The 17092-nt window shown below is 51.5% G+C and overlaps 9 protein-coding genes across 9 annotated transcripts; 5 read left to right on the forward strand and 4 right to left on the reverse strand.

The window, feature by feature from the left end:
* Positions 1-129: 129 nt before the first annotated feature.
* Positions 130-1161, forward strand: K489DRAFT_383468 (uncharacterized protein). Its single transcript, XM_033605608.1, has one exon. It carries the CDS (start codon positions 355-357, stop codon positions 943-945), a length of 591 nt encoding a protein of 196 aa, XP_033456953.1. The 5' UTR covers positions 130-354; the 3' UTR covers positions 946-1161.
* Positions 1112-2012, reverse strand: K489DRAFT_403934 (RmlC-like cupin). The gene is made up of 2 exons (XM_033607102.1): positions 1676-2012; positions 1112-1614 (listed from the first exon to the last, which is right to left on the reverse strand). The coding sequence occupies exons 1-2, from the start codon at positions 1791-1793 to the stop codon at positions 1214-1216; spliced, it is 519 nt and encodes a 172-aa protein (XP_033456954.1). The 5' UTR covers positions 1794-2012; the 3' UTR covers positions 1112-1213.
* A 380-nt stretch (positions 2013-2392) lies between these two features.
* Positions 2393-5323, forward strand: K489DRAFT_383470 (SNF2 family DNA-dependent ATPase domain-containing protein). Its single transcript, XM_033605609.1, has one exon. The coding sequence runs from the start codon at positions 2410-2412 to the stop codon at positions 5221-5223; it is 2814 nt and encodes a 937-aa protein (XP_033456955.1). The 5' UTR covers positions 2393-2409; the 3' UTR covers positions 5224-5323.
* Positions 5324-5459: 136 nt separating this feature from the next.
* K489DRAFT_344049 (uncharacterized protein) lies at positions 5460-6751 on the reverse strand. The gene is made up of 2 exons (XM_033602311.1): positions 5701-6751; positions 5460-5647 (listed from the first exon to the last, which is right to left on the reverse strand). The coding sequence occupies exons 1-2, from the start codon at positions 6599-6601 to the stop codon at positions 5556-5558; spliced, it is 993 nt and encodes a 330-aa protein (XP_033456956.1). The 5' UTR covers positions 6602-6751; the 3' UTR covers positions 5460-5555.
* Positions 6752-6971: 220 nt separating this feature from the next.
* On the forward strand, positions 6972-9016 carry K489DRAFT_383472 (eEF1-gamma domain-containing protein). The gene is made up of 4 exons (XM_033605610.1): positions 6972-7087; positions 7186-7375; positions 7597-8197; positions 8254-9016. Exons 1-4 carry the CDS (start codon positions 7055-7057, stop codon positions 8687-8689), a joined length of 1260 nt encoding a protein of 419 aa, XP_033456957.1. The 5' UTR covers positions 6972-7054; the 3' UTR covers positions 8690-9016.
* A 345-nt stretch (positions 9017-9361) lies between these two features.
* On the reverse strand, positions 9362-9763 carry K489DRAFT_304061 (uncharacterized protein; the record flags this gene model as incomplete). The annotated part of the gene is made up of 1 exon (XM_033600502.1): positions 9362-9763. A coding segment is annotated over one exon (402 nt), but the record flags the coding sequence as incomplete, so codon positions are not given.
* Positions 9764-10995: 1232 nt separating this feature from the next.
* K489DRAFT_324963 (uncharacterized protein) lies at positions 10996-12241 on the forward strand (the record flags this gene model as incomplete). Its single annotated transcript, XM_033601799.1, has 2 exons — positions 10996-11626; positions 11679-12241. Coding segments are annotated over 2 exons (1194 nt in total), but the record flags the coding sequence as incomplete, so codon positions are not given.
* A 1737-nt stretch (positions 12242-13978) lies between these two features.
* On the forward strand, positions 13979-15143 carry K489DRAFT_412601 (Ribokinase-like protein; the record flags this gene model as incomplete). The annotated part of the gene is made up of 3 exons (XM_033607948.1): positions 13979-14046; positions 14108-15040; positions 15098-15143. 3 exons carry the CDS (start codon positions 13979-13981, stop codon positions 15141-15143), a joined length of 1047 nt encoding a protein of 348 aa, XP_033456960.1.
* Positions 15144-16055: 912 nt separating this feature from the next.
* On the reverse strand, positions 16056-16877 carry K489DRAFT_61880 (uncharacterized protein). Its single transcript, XM_033608767.1, has one exon. The coding sequence runs from the start codon at positions 16685-16687 to the stop codon at positions 16232-16234; it is 456 nt and encodes a 151-aa protein (XP_033456961.1). The 5' UTR covers positions 16688-16877; the 3' UTR covers positions 16056-16231.
* Between the last annotated feature and the right edge of the window lie 215 nt (positions 16878-17092).

The raw sequence follows: 17092 nt of genomic DNA on the forward strand, positions 1-17092 counted from the left end.
TTCGGCCGCCAACACCTTCCCAGATCGTCCGCTACTACCCCACTAGGATCTCTCGAGGAATCGATCGTCTGTGTAAAATTCAGTTGATGAGCCTCATCAAATTGTCCGGGCGGATAGCTTCCCAAGCCACGCGATTTGATGCGGATCTTTTTCGTGACAGGACCAATAGAAGCTTATCAGTTGCAGCTGACGGCTAGCTCCAAGCATTCCCGCTTCTACTGTATTGTCACAGGCGAATGTGATTTGAGTTGCTGTAGATATGCAAATGCGTATATCACATGAGAGTCAATAGCCTCAATCCAAAGTGCTAACCTCCGCTGAGAAAGATCCTGTAGAGGCCAAATCAACACAAACATGGCGCCCAACTTTGAGCAAGCCCGGAAGCAAATCTACGAAGCACACGATGAAGATCCTAACAAGCATGTGACCAGCAGCGGAGAGCAACTCCCCTACGAGACCCATTATTCCCAGAAGATGGAATCATATCTCGCAAAGCGCGCACCAGACGCTTCCGACATCCTCAAATTGGCAATCTGCGGGCAACATTTCAGAAGATGGGAAGTCCCCCGCGATCAATTCCCCATGACCAAGCTAGGCTATCACTCCTGGCGTACGCATCTCAAGAAGCGACAAGCGAAGCTCATCGGGGAGATTGTTGAGCAAAATGGCTACTCCGCCGAGGATAAGCAGCGTTGTATTGCTTTGATCGAGAAGGAGGGTCTTCGTCAGGGCGAGCCTGAGGTGCAAGTCCTGGAGGATGTCGCATGTTTGGTCTTCCTGGATGATCAATTCGATGAATTCAAGGAAAAGCATGATGAGCAGAAGATTATCACAATTTTACAGAAGACGTGGGTTAAAATGTCCAAGGAGGGACAAGATATGGCCTTGCAGATCCCAATGACGGAGGAGTGCAAAGCACTTGTTGTGAAGGCTTTGAGCGGATGATTGCGGTTTTCTTTCTCTCTGGATTGATGTGGCAGTAGGAGAGGACTCTGACGAGTACAAGACAAGCGCTCAGAGATATTCTCGACAATGACCATATAAGCCGCTTCCGTAGATTTGGAATTCAGCTGATGAGATGAGACGTGAACATCACATTCACAGAGAAGTTGCTCATAACGCTGTTGAATCTCGCAATCGTTAAATTGTGATTATACTAAGCCTCTGCTTTTTCATACGTGACGGTTGATTCATCGCGCTCACGAAGTAGAGATCACTCAGGCATTCGAGGTTTCCTATCAGCCAAGATGGATGCAAACATCGCCATCGCCTGTACATTGACTTCAGCAGGTACAGGTTGATCCGGCTTCGCAATTGAGGACAGTAACTTGAAGTAGTTGATATAAAACGAGGGTGTTGATGTGAAGTAAATCCGTGCTTCCTCATTGCTAGGATTGCTGAAAGTATGGGGAGCACGAATCGGGGCGACAATGAAGTCGCCAACTTTGGCATCGATGATTTTCTTGTCTTTGCCTTCCTCTGAGGTGTCTGGGACGTGGAAGCGGACGGTGCCTTGCGTGATGTAGAAGGTCTCGTCGTGCATTTCGTGCCAGTGGGGTGGAGGACCTGGTGTCTTGGGCGGCAAGATCAATTCGGCTACTCCGATACGATTGTCTAATTCGCGGTGCCTAGTGAGTAAACGATGTCATCTGAGTTGACCAGATTGTTGTCATACCTGTGTTCGAGCCATCTTCGATGATACGACAGGTGATGGGTCCGAGTTTCAATACTTCACCAGCTTTCACGGGCACGAACTGAATATCGACGCTTGGTACTGCTAGTAGGCTCGACATGGTGAAATTCTGTTGTTAGATGATCGAATAGTACTTCTGGCTTGCGAAGAGCTTCGTAAATAGCACAGGATATCTGTCGCCGAAGTCCTGCAGTTCCCCATGTGCCTCACACAAGGGAGTGGGGTTGCACCCAGTACCGTGCCATCTCGTCATTGCGGATGATAAGCCGTAGGCCGAGATGACAGGCGAAAGGAACGTCACGCCTCTCACACCGAACTGCGATAGAGGAATTGTATCCATACGAGTCTCTCAATGATATCTCGGAGGCTAATAAATGGACTAATATGGGCCCTCCAGAGATTTACGCGCCGTGAACAACATGTTCTCTGCCAGAGTCCTACCCGAAGTTCTGCTCGCTCACAACAACCCGACTACTAATGGACTGGTCGATGCAAGAATAAATTAGCAGTGAATCTGATACATGAAATGTTCCTGAAAGATCGAAGTATCAAATAGATTCAAATGGTGGATCGAGAGAGGACTGCCATATATTGGTCATGTGATTGCGCGTTGCTGGCTTGACGCGGTCGCGTCTCCCGAAGTGGCGTAAACTGTATTACTTCAATGTGGGAGAGTTTATGTCTATGTCAAAGGATTATAATCATCTCGCGACAAGATGCGGCCTTTCAAGCCGCCTACGCTCACGCACGTTCTTAAGGCACCGCAGAACAATAGCAGTGTGAACGTTGCAAATGAAGAGCCGCCTGCGAAGAAACGGCGACTGACATCAGACCCTGTCCCATCAAGATCATCTCCGAAATCAGATATCGTGCATCGGGGCTCACAAGTCTCATCTCGAAGTCCTCTCAAACCAGTCAGAGAGACAAGCACATCTGTTAATGCAGGATCAAGCGAGACACACACGGTTTACTACGCCGTACTGTGGCGGAAACCTACTACAAGGAAGAACAAAACATGGGACGGTGACGGAGTGTTGTGCGTCCGTGATGGGCAAGCTTTCCTGAAAAACGACAAGGGTAAGGACCTTGGCCGTACTTCATGTAAAGGGCCACTGTTTGTTGGCTCAGGCCTGTCAGTAGGTGGCAGGGAGGTCGAGGTTGAAGCATTGATGACGAAAGATGACTACAGGTCTGTTCAAAAGAACTTGGAGAAGGTCGCACAGCCGCCCCCAGTATCGAAGCAGGCTGATGGAGCGACCCAAATTACAAAGAAGGCCCAAGCAAGGCACGACAAAATCGTCGTGACGCAGAAAGAACGCCTCACCAATGCAGTGCCGAGTTCTCAAGCATCGAGAAGCTCCTTCAAGACCCCACTAGCCGTAAACCATGTTCAAGCTATGCCTAAAGACGTTGCTGTCCCTGTACCTCGCCATGATCCCAAAGCCACGAATGCTTTGATAATGAAGCGACCACGTCCTGTATCCAAAGGACAACAAATAGTGGACGTCGTGGTGGATCCGTTGTTGACCCGAGCACTACGCGAGCATCAACGCGCCGGCGTTGCCTTCTTGTACGAGTGCGTCATGGGGATGAAGAGTCATGGTGGCGAGGGTGCAGTACTGGCAGATGAGATGGGACTCGGCAAGACCTTGCAGACCATCGCACTGATCTGGACATTGCTCAAGCAAAATCCAATATACAACGATCCCCCGGTAATCAAGAAAGCTTTGATTGTTTGCCCTGTTACACTGATCGAGAACTGGAAAGCGGAATTTCGGAAGTGGTTGGGCAACGAGCGTGTTGGCATTTACGCTTTGGAGAATAGCAAGCAGCGTCTGACCGACTTCACGCGCGGCAGGGCGTACAGTGTCATGATCGTTGGCTACGAGATGTTGGTCAAGGTAAAAGCCGACCTTTTGAAATGTCGCGATATCGGAATCGTGATTGCAGATGAAGGTCATCGGTTGAAGACTCAAGGCAATAAAGCCGCTGCCGCTATCAAAGAGCTCCAGACAGAACGGAGGGTCATCTTGAGCGGGACACCGGTCCAAAATGATCTGACGGAATTCTTCACTATGGCTGATTTCGTGAATCCCGGAGTGCTGAACAAGTATTCGCATTTCAAGAAGGAATTTGAAACCCCGATTCTACGCAGTCGCCAGCCTGGTGCCAGTGCAGAAGATCTCGAGAAAGGAGAGAGCCGTAATCAGGAATTAGCGGAGCTGACTAGTCCCTTCATTCTGCGTCGGACAGCCGAAATTTTGTCAAAATATTTGCCGACCAAGACCGAGTACGTCGTCTTCTGCAGGCCGACAACCAAACAAGCGTCAATATATCGCAAGATTATCGCCTCGCCGGCTTTCGGTACTGCGTTTGGGGCGCCTCACAATCAGCTGGAATTGATCAATGTGTTGAAGAAGCTTTGCAACAGTCCTTCGCTTCTACTGGAGAAGGATGGCGATGACCAGGCGAAGGAGAGCGCTGTGAAGGATGCAATCAAAGAAGTGCCCCAAAGAATTCTGAGAGAAAATGTGGCGAGCGGAAAGCTACGCGTTCTTGACGCTTTACTTGATCAAATACATCAACATACTGAGGAAAAGGTCGTCCTGGTCAGCAATTACACCTCGACCATGGACATACTTGAGAGGTTGATTGGATCGCTTGGCTATTCACATCTTCGACTTGACGGTTCCACGCCAACATCCAAGCGACAAGACCTTGTCAATCGGTTCAACCGATCATCAAAGAGCAATTCATTCATATTCCTGCTGTCGGCCAAAGCTGGTGGCGTGGGACTGAACTTGATTGGTGCTTCGCGCCTCATTCTATTCGACATCGACTGGAATCCCGCCACAGATCTGCAAGCCATGGCTCGTGTCCATCGAGATGGTCAGAAGCACCCGTGTTTCATCTATCGCCTCTTGACGCAAGGCGCCCTTGACGAGAAGATTTTCCAGCGCCAGGTCAGCAAGACGGGTCTCGCTGACAGTGTGGTCGATGGCAAAACAGGAGTCAGCGGCTTCACGCACGAAGAGCTGCGGAACTTGTTCAGTCTCGACGAGAGTCCTGACTGCGAGACTCACAAATTACTTAATTGCCCTTGTGGCGGAAACGGTCTTGTTGTGAGAGACTCGATCGATGATTCTGGCATCACAATAGACGAAGAGAGCGGGGCAGAAATTGTTCGACTCGACGATGACCAGGAAGCGGATGCTCTCTTGAGCTCGAAGCCGAGGCCCTTGACCGACGTAGACCGCGATGCACAGGAGGAGGAAATCCGACGACAATCTCGAGAATGCAAGGATTCAACCGGACGTACGAAGATGTTGAGTCTGATGCAGTACACCCATCTAGACACTTCGCTCTGTGTTCAGCCGGTGGCGGAGCCGCCTCGAGAGGATACTGAGTTGGTCGACGACGTTCAAGAGGAGACGAGTACTGGGCAGATTGATGACGTCGTCCTCCGCGAGGTGGTCACGGCGAATGTCAGCTGGATCGGATTTGTGTTTTCGAAGATGAGCGCTACGTGAGCTTGTCGTGTGTATAGCTTAGACGGCTGATAGAGCTCTCCTATGCTGATGAGAAAATATTGACGACGGATGTGCAAATAGCCGTGATAGTGTTCCGCAAATAAGTTTGTTCGTAGCAACATTGTAGGCAGCACAGCGAGATGTCCACTCTTCGCTAGGCTACTCCGAGAGATGTAATTATACGGAAAGGGGGAACGAATTTTTGAGAGAGCAAAAAGCGCTCATTGTCTTAAAACGGGCAAAATAGAGGTTGAAAATGTGGTGTTATTGCACGATCCGAAATATACATGATGGTTATACAACGAAGCAGACACAGGCAATAAGAAGCATCGCTAACGCTTGACCCAAGCAGGCATCTTCCTCGCCTTGAGCTTTCCGGGCTTCTTTCTCTCCACTCTCCTAGGATCACGGGAGACGACACCAGCTGCCAATTGTTAGCGATGATTTCTGTTAAATATAGAAGTAAGTCGATCTCACCTTTTCGTAACGCGGGTTTCAAAGCAGGCTCGTGGGCCAATAGCGCCTTCGCAAGCCCGAGGGTAATTGCCTCTGCTTGGCCGGTGGTACCGCCTCCCTCAACCTTGGCCCACACGTTGTATTTGTCCAGCCTGGAAGTCGCCTTCAAAGCCCAAACGGCTGACTCGCGATCGTGTATCCGGCTGAAATAATCTGCGATTGTCCGTCCGTTGACAAAACACTCTCCTTGGCCCTCCACGAGGTAAACCATCGCAGAACTTGACTTTCTCCGACCAATGCCCTTTGCGCGTCCCCACGAGTCGATTGGGATTGGCTTGGCCGGGTTGTCATGCGGCTGTACCTGCCGCTTGTATTTGTTGAGCGCAGTGACGACTTCTTCAGGCATGACCGATGGGTGTATGCAGTTCATCCTCTTCAACAGGGACAGCAGAATGCCATAGCCCTTGACGCGCACAGGCTCAGCGAGCTCAATTCGATATTCCGAGAGCTTCTTCCATGCCACTCTAGTTGCCTCTGCCATTGGAACTCGCGGTAACAACTGATATCTGCGGAGGAGTACTGCCAAAGAAAGAACATCGTCCGTGTAGCGCGGCGTGCCCGTGAAGTATGAGGGAGACGCGGGCACCACGCGGATTTCCTTCATCAAGGAATTGGTAGCATCGTCGGTTCGTGAGCTCGACCTGCCTCTTCCGCCACTCGGTCTGCGATTTGGACGATCTGTGAATGAAATGGGAGCGGCTGCTCGGAAGTCAGGCTCTTTTGACCTGGTGATGGTAACCAGGCGTCGACATTGCTGCGGATTCTGCTGGCGACTGAGAGGAGCGGCTGCCGAGCTGCCGGATGATCGTAGACAGGCCAGGGACAGGCGACTGTGGCCTGCGCGAAGAAGGCAGGGCTCCATGCTGGCGAGCGATGTCGATGTCCGTCGATGGACAATGGTTCCGTCAAATCGTTCTGATCAATTGCAATTGTTCGCCGGCCAGCACGATTTCCTGATTGAGCTTAGTTCCGTTTTGAGAGTGCAAGCCGCCAACGTTGGTGCCTGAGGCTTATGACCTCGAACAATTTGTGCATTCCAAGTTCCAATGATAAAATTAAAGAGGGGCAAAAAGAGAGCCCGTGAGAGAACCGCAGGGACCCAAAGCGAGCTGTTACGCGCACGACCCTCCTCCACCTGCCAGAGTGAAAAAGTCGTTTCTCTTCGAGCTTCCATTACTCATTTCGCAGCAACCTCTTCTTTCCTTCTTTGCTTCATTCTCATCACCACTTCACCTTTTTTCATTAAGTTTGGATTCATTGCCAACGAAGGCGCCCTCTTATATTTTCCTCTTCACTTGACTTCTCATCGCCAATCATGGCTCCCTTCGGAAAAATTTACGGTTACAAAGTAGGACGCCCCACGATGCTACCCCACTGCCAACCATTGCATGCGTTTCTCGGGAATGAAAAAAACGATCCTTGAAACTCACAGTGGTTTTTGCATAGGGCAACCCACGCACCAACCCGCTCCTCATCGTCGCCAAGGCCAACAACCTCGACATCGAGCTCGTTGAGATCGAGCCTCCGGCCGGTGTCACCGATGACTACCGCCGTCTGAACAAGCTCGGCAAGGTCCCTACCTTCGAGGGTGCCGATGGCTACGTTTTGACTGAGGTCATTGCCATCGCTGTGTACCGTGAGTAGCCCCCCCTACGCATGAATATTCAGAATCGCATGGCTGGCCAGTTGGCTAGCCAAGTGCGATTCTGCCGTCGCCCTTTGCATGATGTTTCATTTAACTAGTTATCCCTGTCTGAAGACAACTGTTGAGAAAATTCACACTCTGATACGCATTTGCCAATATACTACCTGTTCAAACACAATTCTGTTGGAATCAATGCTAATATAGCGTAATAGTCACTTCGCAGAACGAGAAGACCACCCTCCTCGGCAAGACCAAGCAGGACTACGCTTCCATCCTCCGATGGCTCTCTTTCGCCAACACTGAGCTGCTTCCCAAGCTCGGTGGTGCTTTCCGCCCATTGATCGGAAAGGACCCCTACAACAAGAAGAACGTCCAGGACTCTCTGGATGCTGCTGCCAAGAACGCCACCGTCCTCGAGGAGCACCTCTGGGTTAACACCTACCTCGTCGGAGAGCGCATCACCCTCGCCGACATCTTCACTGCTGCCATTATCTCCCGCGGATTCGAGTACTTCTACGATGCCGAGTGGCGCAAGGCTCACCCTTCCGTCACCCGATGGTTCGAGACTATCCGCAACCAGTCTCTCTACAGCGATGTTGTCGAGAAGAAGGACTTCATTGAGAAGGCCATTGCCAACGTTGCCCCCAAGAAGGAGAAGGAGGACAAGCCCAAGGCCGCCCCCGCTGAGCAGCCCAAGAAGCAAGAGAAGAAGAAGAAGGAGGACGATGAGGAGGAGGAGGAGGACAAGCCAGAGCCCAAGCCCAAGCACCCGCTGGAGGCTTTGCCCAAGGCTACATTCGTTCTTGATGACTGGTAAGTGTTCTCAAGTCATGTATCGTCGTTGAGATCAGCACTGACATTCTATTTAGGAAGCGCAAATACTCCAACGAGGATACCCGAGAGGTTGCCCTGCCTTGGTTCTGGGAGAACGTTAAGTTCGACGAGTACAGCATCTGGCGTGTGGACTACAAGTACAACGAGGAGCTCACGATGACCTTCATGACCTCCAACTTGATCGGTGGATTCTTCAACCGTTTGGAGGCCAGCCGCAAGTACCTCTTTGGTGCTGCGTCAGTCTACGGCGTCACCAACGACAGCGTCATCCAGGGTGCGTTCGTCCTTCGTGGCCAGGACTCTCTCCCCGTCTTCGATGTTGCTCCCGACTTCGAGAGCTACTCGTTCACCAAGCTCGACCCCACCAACGCCGCCGACAAGGAATTTGTTGAGAACCAGTGGGCGTGGGACAAGCCCGTTGAGGTCAACGGCAAGACCCTCGAGCACGCCGACGGCAAGGTCTTCAAATAGACGACTCGCTCCACGACGGAACGACTCAAAAGTGGTGTTGCAGCTCGATCAGCGAGTTGCAACCCGACGACCCTTGCGGGCTCGTCTAATGTGGCAGATGAATATAACGAGACATGGCACGAACAATTCCATTGTGTCTGGCAGAGTGTGATGTGTCGTCATGAACACATAATGTCGCACTACGAATCACACTCGAAGGAAAGCATTAGATAGAAAAACAAAAGATACCAACGGTCCAAGTACCGGACTATGCTTCAAAGCATTCCCGCTCCTGTTTTGTGATGTGACAATGCTCCTTCGTCCCGCCGAACATAATTTACAGCACGTGTGTTATTTCATGGTATAAGGAGGACATGGATGATGGTCAATTAAACTTCAGCGTCTGCCCAAGCCCGACTTCTGCCGTCGACCAAAAGAGATGCTGGTTGGAACCCCCGATTGCAGCGTTGAATTCTTCAGAGCAGAAGTAATACCATCCAGGGTATCGTCAGAAGCAGAAGCACCTTTGGGGTCACCTTGGTGGCCAAGTTCGCGAGATTGAGGATCAAAACTGGCAGCCGGTTTGGCTACACCAAGCACATTCTCATTGACATCCTCGTCGTCATCACCTTCAGCATCAGCCATGTGTCGCTCCCGACTGCTGGCCCGATGCCCTTGTGCATCGACACCACGACGTAACATGCTCGCGCGACCGTCATTCCCTGTATTCACGACGAAGAAGTCGTAGTTGCGAGGAAAGCCATGCTTATCGACGAGGTGACTCCGACGCTTCTTCCAATCGCTGCAAAGCTTCTCACATTCCGGGATGAAGCATGCGTAGATTTTGAGTTTCTCGCTCGATCCTGCAGCTATGTCGCTGCTCCTTCTTGAACCATTGCGGTCATTTCGCTCGCGTTTCGCCGCGAAGAATGGGTCGTGGTTTTCGGTAATGTGCAACTCGAGGAAATGCGATGAGGGGAGATTCTTGCCGCATTCTTTGCAGCGGTTGACATGCGCGCTTGCTACATGGTTCTCGTATGCTTGGATGTTCGGAAATCTCTGTGGCTGATGTGGTGGTAACGAGCATGTGACACTACGCTTGCTGTTGGTGGAGCTTTTAGAGTTGTTGCTGGCGGAATCGTCGAGTTGAGTAAACTTTGTCTCTCGTAGTACGCTCGGCTCGATGTTTGTATCGGTCGCCTCCTGCGATAACGCATCCGGAGTTGAGTCCTCTCTATCACGTTTTAGGCCCATTATCGAATACGGAGGATAAGGAACGCTGAATGTGAAGCTGGCCTGATCAGCAAACTCAAGACTGCAGGCGAAGCTGTGGCCGCTGCTCGAGATCTTCACATGTGCTTTGACATTCTACGCACGAAAAATCTATTTTTCGATTATGCAAATCCTAGGTCACGGGCATGACACAGAGCAAGACTGAAACCCATTCCCAAGTACATTCTTCCATGTCGAGTCACGGTTGCTTCGACAAGTCCACTGTCACGTGGAAGAGAGGCTGCTATTGATTTTGAGGCTAATGCTAATCAAAAGCTGGGTGCGTATATTAATTGGGTAGGGTTCAGCGGCAAGTTGGGCAACACCAGTCATCCACCTTCCGGATTCCTCCCGATCGTTCTCTGCGACCTTGCGGGCGCGCAACACATACATAACGTATGCGTGTGGCCAGACTGACGCCCTTGACCTGCTGATCACGAAGACTCCTGCGACTTGTCGCTCCTGGTTCGCCCCAAAAATTCGCCCGCTAGTATAGTGACACACTTGAACAACTCCGGCCAGCCCACCGCCAGCGTTGGCCAAATGGATCGCTCCGGAACGCCTTTCTGCTACCTTCGTCACTCTCTGTCCTAGTCACGACGGTGACCGAGTGGTCAGGGAGCGCATATGTGGCCCTCGCTACCATCATTATGGAAGATTTGCTTGCGCAAGAGCGCACTGCTGAACAGCATGTCTACCAACTTCTGAAAAAGCCCGATGAGCCGATTTTCAATCTCCTCGAAGCGTTCGCCTCCTACCGCCGACTTTGCTTGAAGAGCATTGCGGCTGACTTTCGAAATGTCGAGACTGCCGAGTTACGCCTTTGGCGTGCGCATTGCGCAGGCAAGAGTTACTTTCACGTAGCTCTTTCCAGCATGCGCAAGCGGCATACCGACAAGCAGCAGCCTCAGCCCGTGGAGACACGCAAGCTGATGCGGCTTTATCTTGACTTTATCAAAAAGAGCCAGGTCTTCTACCGTGAATACATCTACATACTGAGTTCGAGTTCGGTGGGAATTGTTGAGCTGGAGGCGATTGCTCAGATGCGAAACACGATGAAGGACAAGAACAACAGCTTTGGCGAAAGCCAGCCGTTGCGGATCGCACCAGAACAACGGGACATCGTGTTGAAATCGGCACACCAATGTCTGATTTATCTTGGCGATTTATCTCGCTGGCGCGCCTCTGAGCAGCTCGACAAAGTTCCTGAATTCGGGCCCGCTATTGGCTATTATGCCTTGGCTGCCACTCTGATGCCTTCTTCAGGCATGGGTCACCATCAGCAAGCTGTCGTGGAGCTCGAACAACGTCACCACCTTTACGCGATCTACCACCTGTACCGCGCCTTAGTCGTTGCAAACCCTCATCCCAACGCAGCGAGCAATCTCCATGCCGAGTTCAAAAAGACTAATGCCGCCTGGGACAAAGGCGAATTGATTCAGAAAGGACCGCCAAACGATCCGGAGGCTCCGAAACGAGCTCTGGTCGGCTGGTTTGTCCGACTCCACAGCATCTGTTACAAAGGTGAGACATTTGCTGGATTTGAAGAGTTGGAACGTGAGGTCTTGGGTCAGTTGTCAACCGGTGTCAAGCAGCGCTTGCTGGACGACAAATACGAGAAACTTTTGCGGAAAATGGTCGTAGTCAACCTCGCTGCTCAGTATTGGGCAGGCCAGCGCTTCCAGTGTAAGTCGAACCGCCTATCTTTCTGCTCATCTTGAGACTAACCTCCGACGAGCCGATCCGGATAAGCAGCAAAACCAACAGTCGTTCTTCTATTTCTTCCGATTTAACATCACGACATTCACATCGTTATGTCGTGTTTTCTACGACGAGCTCAAAGCCCGCCTACTCAGCTTGGAAGACGACGATGCTGAACTGGCAGTGAAGATCACCCCCAGCCTCCGTCGAATCCTGCCGAGCATTCGTCTCTACAACATGTGGCTCATGTCAATGGTTCACATGGTTGTGGGCTTGTCCGGCGAACCCTTTCTCGCACCTTCGATTGCACAATTTTGGCCTTGCTACGCCAGAGCTGTGGATCTCATTGCGCAAGGTTTCCCCATCTGGGATCTTGAAGATGTTGCGGATGTCACTTACATGTTGGAAGAAGACGTCGACACGATTGAATTTCAACCTCTCATGGACGCCAAGACAATGAAGACTTGGCAGAATAAGGAAAACGGAATGCTCAAACGAAAGTACACAGATGCCGACGTGGAGAAAGGCTCTCAAGATGACGAGATGCTTCAGCGCGTCAAAGACTTCCTCGTTGACGGGCTTTATCTAGCTAACGATGACGACGATGCCCCCATTTGTCTTCGGGGCACCAGGATTCTTTGCTCGACAGATGGAACGATTGATGACCTTGTTGTTCGGCCCAAGGAATATGAGCCAATGCAACTCGACAAAGCGACGCCTACCGGTGCTCAGTTCGCCCCGGCGGTCATCAGCTATGCTGCAATTGCAGCCAAGGGACATGCTTCGGTTGTGCCGCCGCATAGAGCGCAAAAACCAGCAATGAAGGAAGATTTTCAAAATCGTGAGACCCAGCTCCAAAGCATGGTCGCAGACTTGGTTGACGACGACGACGGAAACAATCCGATCACTCCGCCTCAGCCAGCAATTGGATTTCTGACAACCGTCAATAACGATGACGTGCAATTCTCTGTGGACGCTGCCGCGGACGGTTCATCTGTCAGCCCGTGTGTGCACCCTTGGTCACACCAAGCAAATGCTGCCCTGACTCCTCCGATGACTCGAGCATCGCCAAATGGACAATTCGCCCGGCACGATCGCATACAGTCTGTTGCTAACCTATGGGAGAACTCGACGGCACTTGCCTCACCATACCATGCTGGCCCGACGAGTGGTACTCTACACTCTCCTATCGGTACTAGTCCTCACAACCATTCTCGCGTCAATTCTATGAGTAGCGTTCGAAGCAAAACGTCGCAGAATATCGCCGGGTCTTGGACCTCCCTAGAGAAACCTCTCCTCTTCGGCGCTAGTGGCAGTCTATGGAGCACACCAGTCGCTCGACCCGATCTCAGTGGCAGAAATGTCACTCCGCCCAATGGTCAGGGTGGTTGAACAACTTGAAGCGCCTCGAGCGCATTATGTTACATCCCCTTTCGCCCAAACACAATCGCCTGTGTTTATGCCACCAAAGAGGTTTCACTCGTATGATCACATACACCAACAAGCCTCGAAGCCGGCCGCATGCACCCGAACACGAGCTTCATACAATTGCTCGTGCGTTTGTGAGGAGAGAACACAGCTGCGCTGTCATCCTATGATAATCGCCAGCATGGCCTACATCGAAGCACCGCAAGCTAAGATGAGAGATCGAGCCCATCTCTGGATTCGAGCGATTGACAATGAGGAGGACATGAGAAATATGGGAAATTGCGTAAGTTGCGACAGGAATCTTAAGGACGAGTTTGGAACTTTAGCTGCGTTTTTATTACAACAAATATACGTTTTTCGGGGACTTATTGTCTTGTTTTCCGCTCGGCAATCTAATCGGAGCGACAACGGCCATTGACAGTGCCCCAGTCGTCTCATGTCGACCATGAGGTTTGTGCATCTTGCTGTAGCAACTCTACACTCAGTGTCATGAATCAACTTTGTCGATCGTTGACAGAAACGTAGTTGGCTTCACAAGGGCATACAATAATACAAGCATCGGTGTGATACACAGCACATTGTCGTGGAAATATGTTGTCGAAATGCAAACGTTTGCTCGCTCAGGATTTCTTGCCCCACCTTGACCTTTGGAAGAATGGTCCCAAGTTGGGCGGACTTGTCATGTCCGTCCGTTTCCCGAGACCCTGCCTGAAACTCCGTCCACCGCTCTAGCCCCGTTGAGTTAAATTCCCATGACGATGCCGGACGTGGTGGGACATCATTGTATGCACAGATCGGTACGCGGGGCATTGGATTGCAGAAGTCTGCAGGCCCATTTTATTATTATTTCGTCGGAACCACGTCAACACTTTTCCTTTTCCCCATACTTTCACCTTATTATCGCCCATCATGTCAACCGAGCAACAATACGAGCTTCTCTGCCTTGAGAACCCTCTCCTTGATATCCAAGGTCAAGGGTAGGAATTCCTCAACCACTGCATTGGTCAACCGTGGTGCTCCAGCTGACGAGACACACAGTGATGAGGCTCTTCTGAACCAATACGGCCTCAAGGCCAACGACGCCATTTTGGCTGAGGAGAAGCACCTTTCTCTTTTCGAGGAACTCATTCAGAACCGCTCCGCCAAGCTATTGGCAGGTGGTGCCGCCCAGAACACTGCCCGAGGTGCTCAGTACATCCTCTCACCCAACTCGGTCGTATTCTTCGGTTGTGTCGGCAAGGACAAATACGCCGACATCCTGCAGGAGGCTAACAAGGAGGCCGGCCTCGCCGTCCGCTACCGATATGATGAGGAAACTCCTACTGGACGATGCGGTGTCATCATCACTGGCCACAACCGAAGCATGTGCACCGACCTCGCTGCCGCCAACAAGTACAAAATTGAGCACTTGAAGGAGAACTGGAGCGTCGTTGAGAACTCCAAGGCGTACTTCGTTGGTGGATACCACTTGACCGTCAGCGTGCCCTCCATTTTGGCACTCGCCGAGGAGGCTGCCAAGAAGAACAAGCCCTTCATCCTCTCCCTCTCAGCGCCTTTCATCCCACAGTTCTTCAAGGACCCTCTGGACCAGACTGCACCATACTGGGACTACGTTATCGGTAACGAGACCGAGGCCACCTCCTACGCCGACTCACACGACCTCAACACCCACGACATCTCGGCCATTGCCAAGGCGTTGGCCAACCTTCCCAAGGAGAACAAGCAGCGCAAGCGTGTCGCCATCATCACACAGGGCACTGACCCGACCATCGTCGCCGTGCAGGGTGAGGATGAGGTCAAGTCTTACCCCGTCCACAAGATCGACAAGTCGGAGATCGTCGACACCACTGGTGCTGGAGACGCCTTTGCGGGTGGTTTCTTCGCCGGTGTTGCACAGGGCAAGAGCCTCGAGACCTGCGTCGACATGGGACAATGGTTGGCCGCACTGAGCTTGCGCGAGCTTGGTCCTCAGTATGTCCCTCCCATAACATACATTGACCACGCGAGTATACTGACACCGAGAAACAGGTACCCTTTCCCCAAGCAAGCCTACGCTACCCTCCCCGTGAACTAAATGATACCGAGCTGCCAAAGTAGCTTGCTGTTTCAACAACCCATCTCATCACTCTCCGTCGCCTGTACGTGATACCCGATTATATCCTCCACGATGTAATTTATTTAGCATAAATTCCTGGAAACCCAGGGAGGGACCGTTCCGGTCTCGCCTCCTCAGTCTCGAATCGAGATAGGGAAAATAAAAATAAACATTACAAGTTACTTTTCATTCATCTTCTGAGACGGTACGTAGGTTTCTTTGTCAAATCAAGTAGCCTCACACAAAACATACCTCGGTCAAAGTATGCAGGAGCAAAAGAGTGCGGCGGTAGGAAATGCTGCGACACATGGTAACACGTTCTCGGAACCAGTAAGTTGTGGCTGGATGTTATTGTCTAGTCATGTACCACGATGCCTGCACAGAACGCTGGCAGGCATTCTCTGGCGGCAAGCGCCCGTTGTCAATACACTTCAGGGCTCTCTTTATCGCCAAGGCGGTCAAAGGCATGGGCGCTTCAGGGCATCGACGGGCCGAGGCGGCTCGCCGGATGACCTTCAGCCAACACACTACAGCAGCTATCTGTTGTCTCCAGCTTGCACACAAGCCTCCAGGTACTTTTCTGTGCATTACAGCCTCCACTGTGTCGGCACCACTGTCCACATGCGGTCGGATGGCGATCCAAGAGAGCATGCTCAGCTGTGCCGCACGCATATGCAATTTTGAATATCGAGGCACCTCGGTGATTCTATCATGAGAATCTCGATCCGACGAACAGGATCCCGGCCAACTCAATATTGACAACAGCAAAGCACGAGCATGATCTGCAAATAGAATTTCATGTCTAGGGCAACGACTACCCTAGGGGAGAAACGAACGCTGTCGGAGCAGTTTGCCTTTCGCCGAACGAGAACGATAGCGCTCCTTCATCAACGTGGCTTGCGGCAACCTCTAACTCGTGTTCGTTGAGATGGCATTGTCTCGTGGCACGACAGCGATGACCTCGGCAACAAATGACATGCTGGCAGTTAGTTGACCTCCAACATCGGTGGTGTCACAATCAACAGATTAGGCTCTGCGGGCACTTGTCAAATTGTGGCTTGTTGTCATCAGACACAGGACGTGCTCATGAAAGCCGCAATGCCCGGATGCGTATTGGTATTTTCATGAGCCGACAACATTGGTTTTCGGTTGAGACAAGCCATCGTGTCACAGAGCTCATCTACATGCGAACAATTTGATTCTGGCCATATTCGCTTTAGATGTAACACACTTACAATGCGAACAGACATTGATTGGCCGGAGGAGAGCACTCGCGATTGTCCATGAGCGCGGGCACATGGGAGCAGAACATCTAAATGAGGCTTGACGCGCGGACCACTCCGGGTATGCAGCCTCTGCCGGCACGACGCGTGGTGTGAAATGGACTCAACAAAGTACTGCCGCTGCTGCTGCAAGTCATCGCCCGTACCTGAGGGACCCTCACCTCTAGCTTGCGGATCCACGAGGCCGCCGCGAAGGGCTGGACGTCTTGCCCGTACGCGCTCAACACAGGCACTCCTCATGCCGGCTGACTGCACGATGTATGCAGATCATAACGTGTTGTGTCTCCCATCACTGGACGTCCATTGCTCGGCCAAGATATTTTGATGACTTCTATTCGACCGAGAGGACCACACCGAAGAAAATAATGATTGAGTGGCTTCGTTCATCAATCTCAAACGGACTATTAATACATACAGGCAGCCGACTCGGCCGAAGACAACATATGACTACGACTGTCAAACATGCAGCCACTAGGAAAATCAAATCAACGTAGAACAAAGACTTCTCGGCACTTTCTCTACACGGCGGCACAGCAATATAGACTAAGCATTGCAGAAGTTAGACTTCATCCCCTCTCATGGGCCAGCATTGGAAGGATGAGTGAGCGGAGGAAGATGCATGAGTCCGCACACCCTTGCTACCCG

Source organism: Dissoconium aciculare (genome assembly GCF_010015565.1).
Source record: "Dissoconium aciculare CBS 342.82 unplaced genomic scaffold K489scaffold_12, whole genome shotgun sequence".
Lineage (NCBI taxonomy): Eukaryota > Fungi > Ascomycota > Dothideomycetes > Mycosphaerellales > Dissoconiaceae > Dissoconium > Dissoconium aciculare.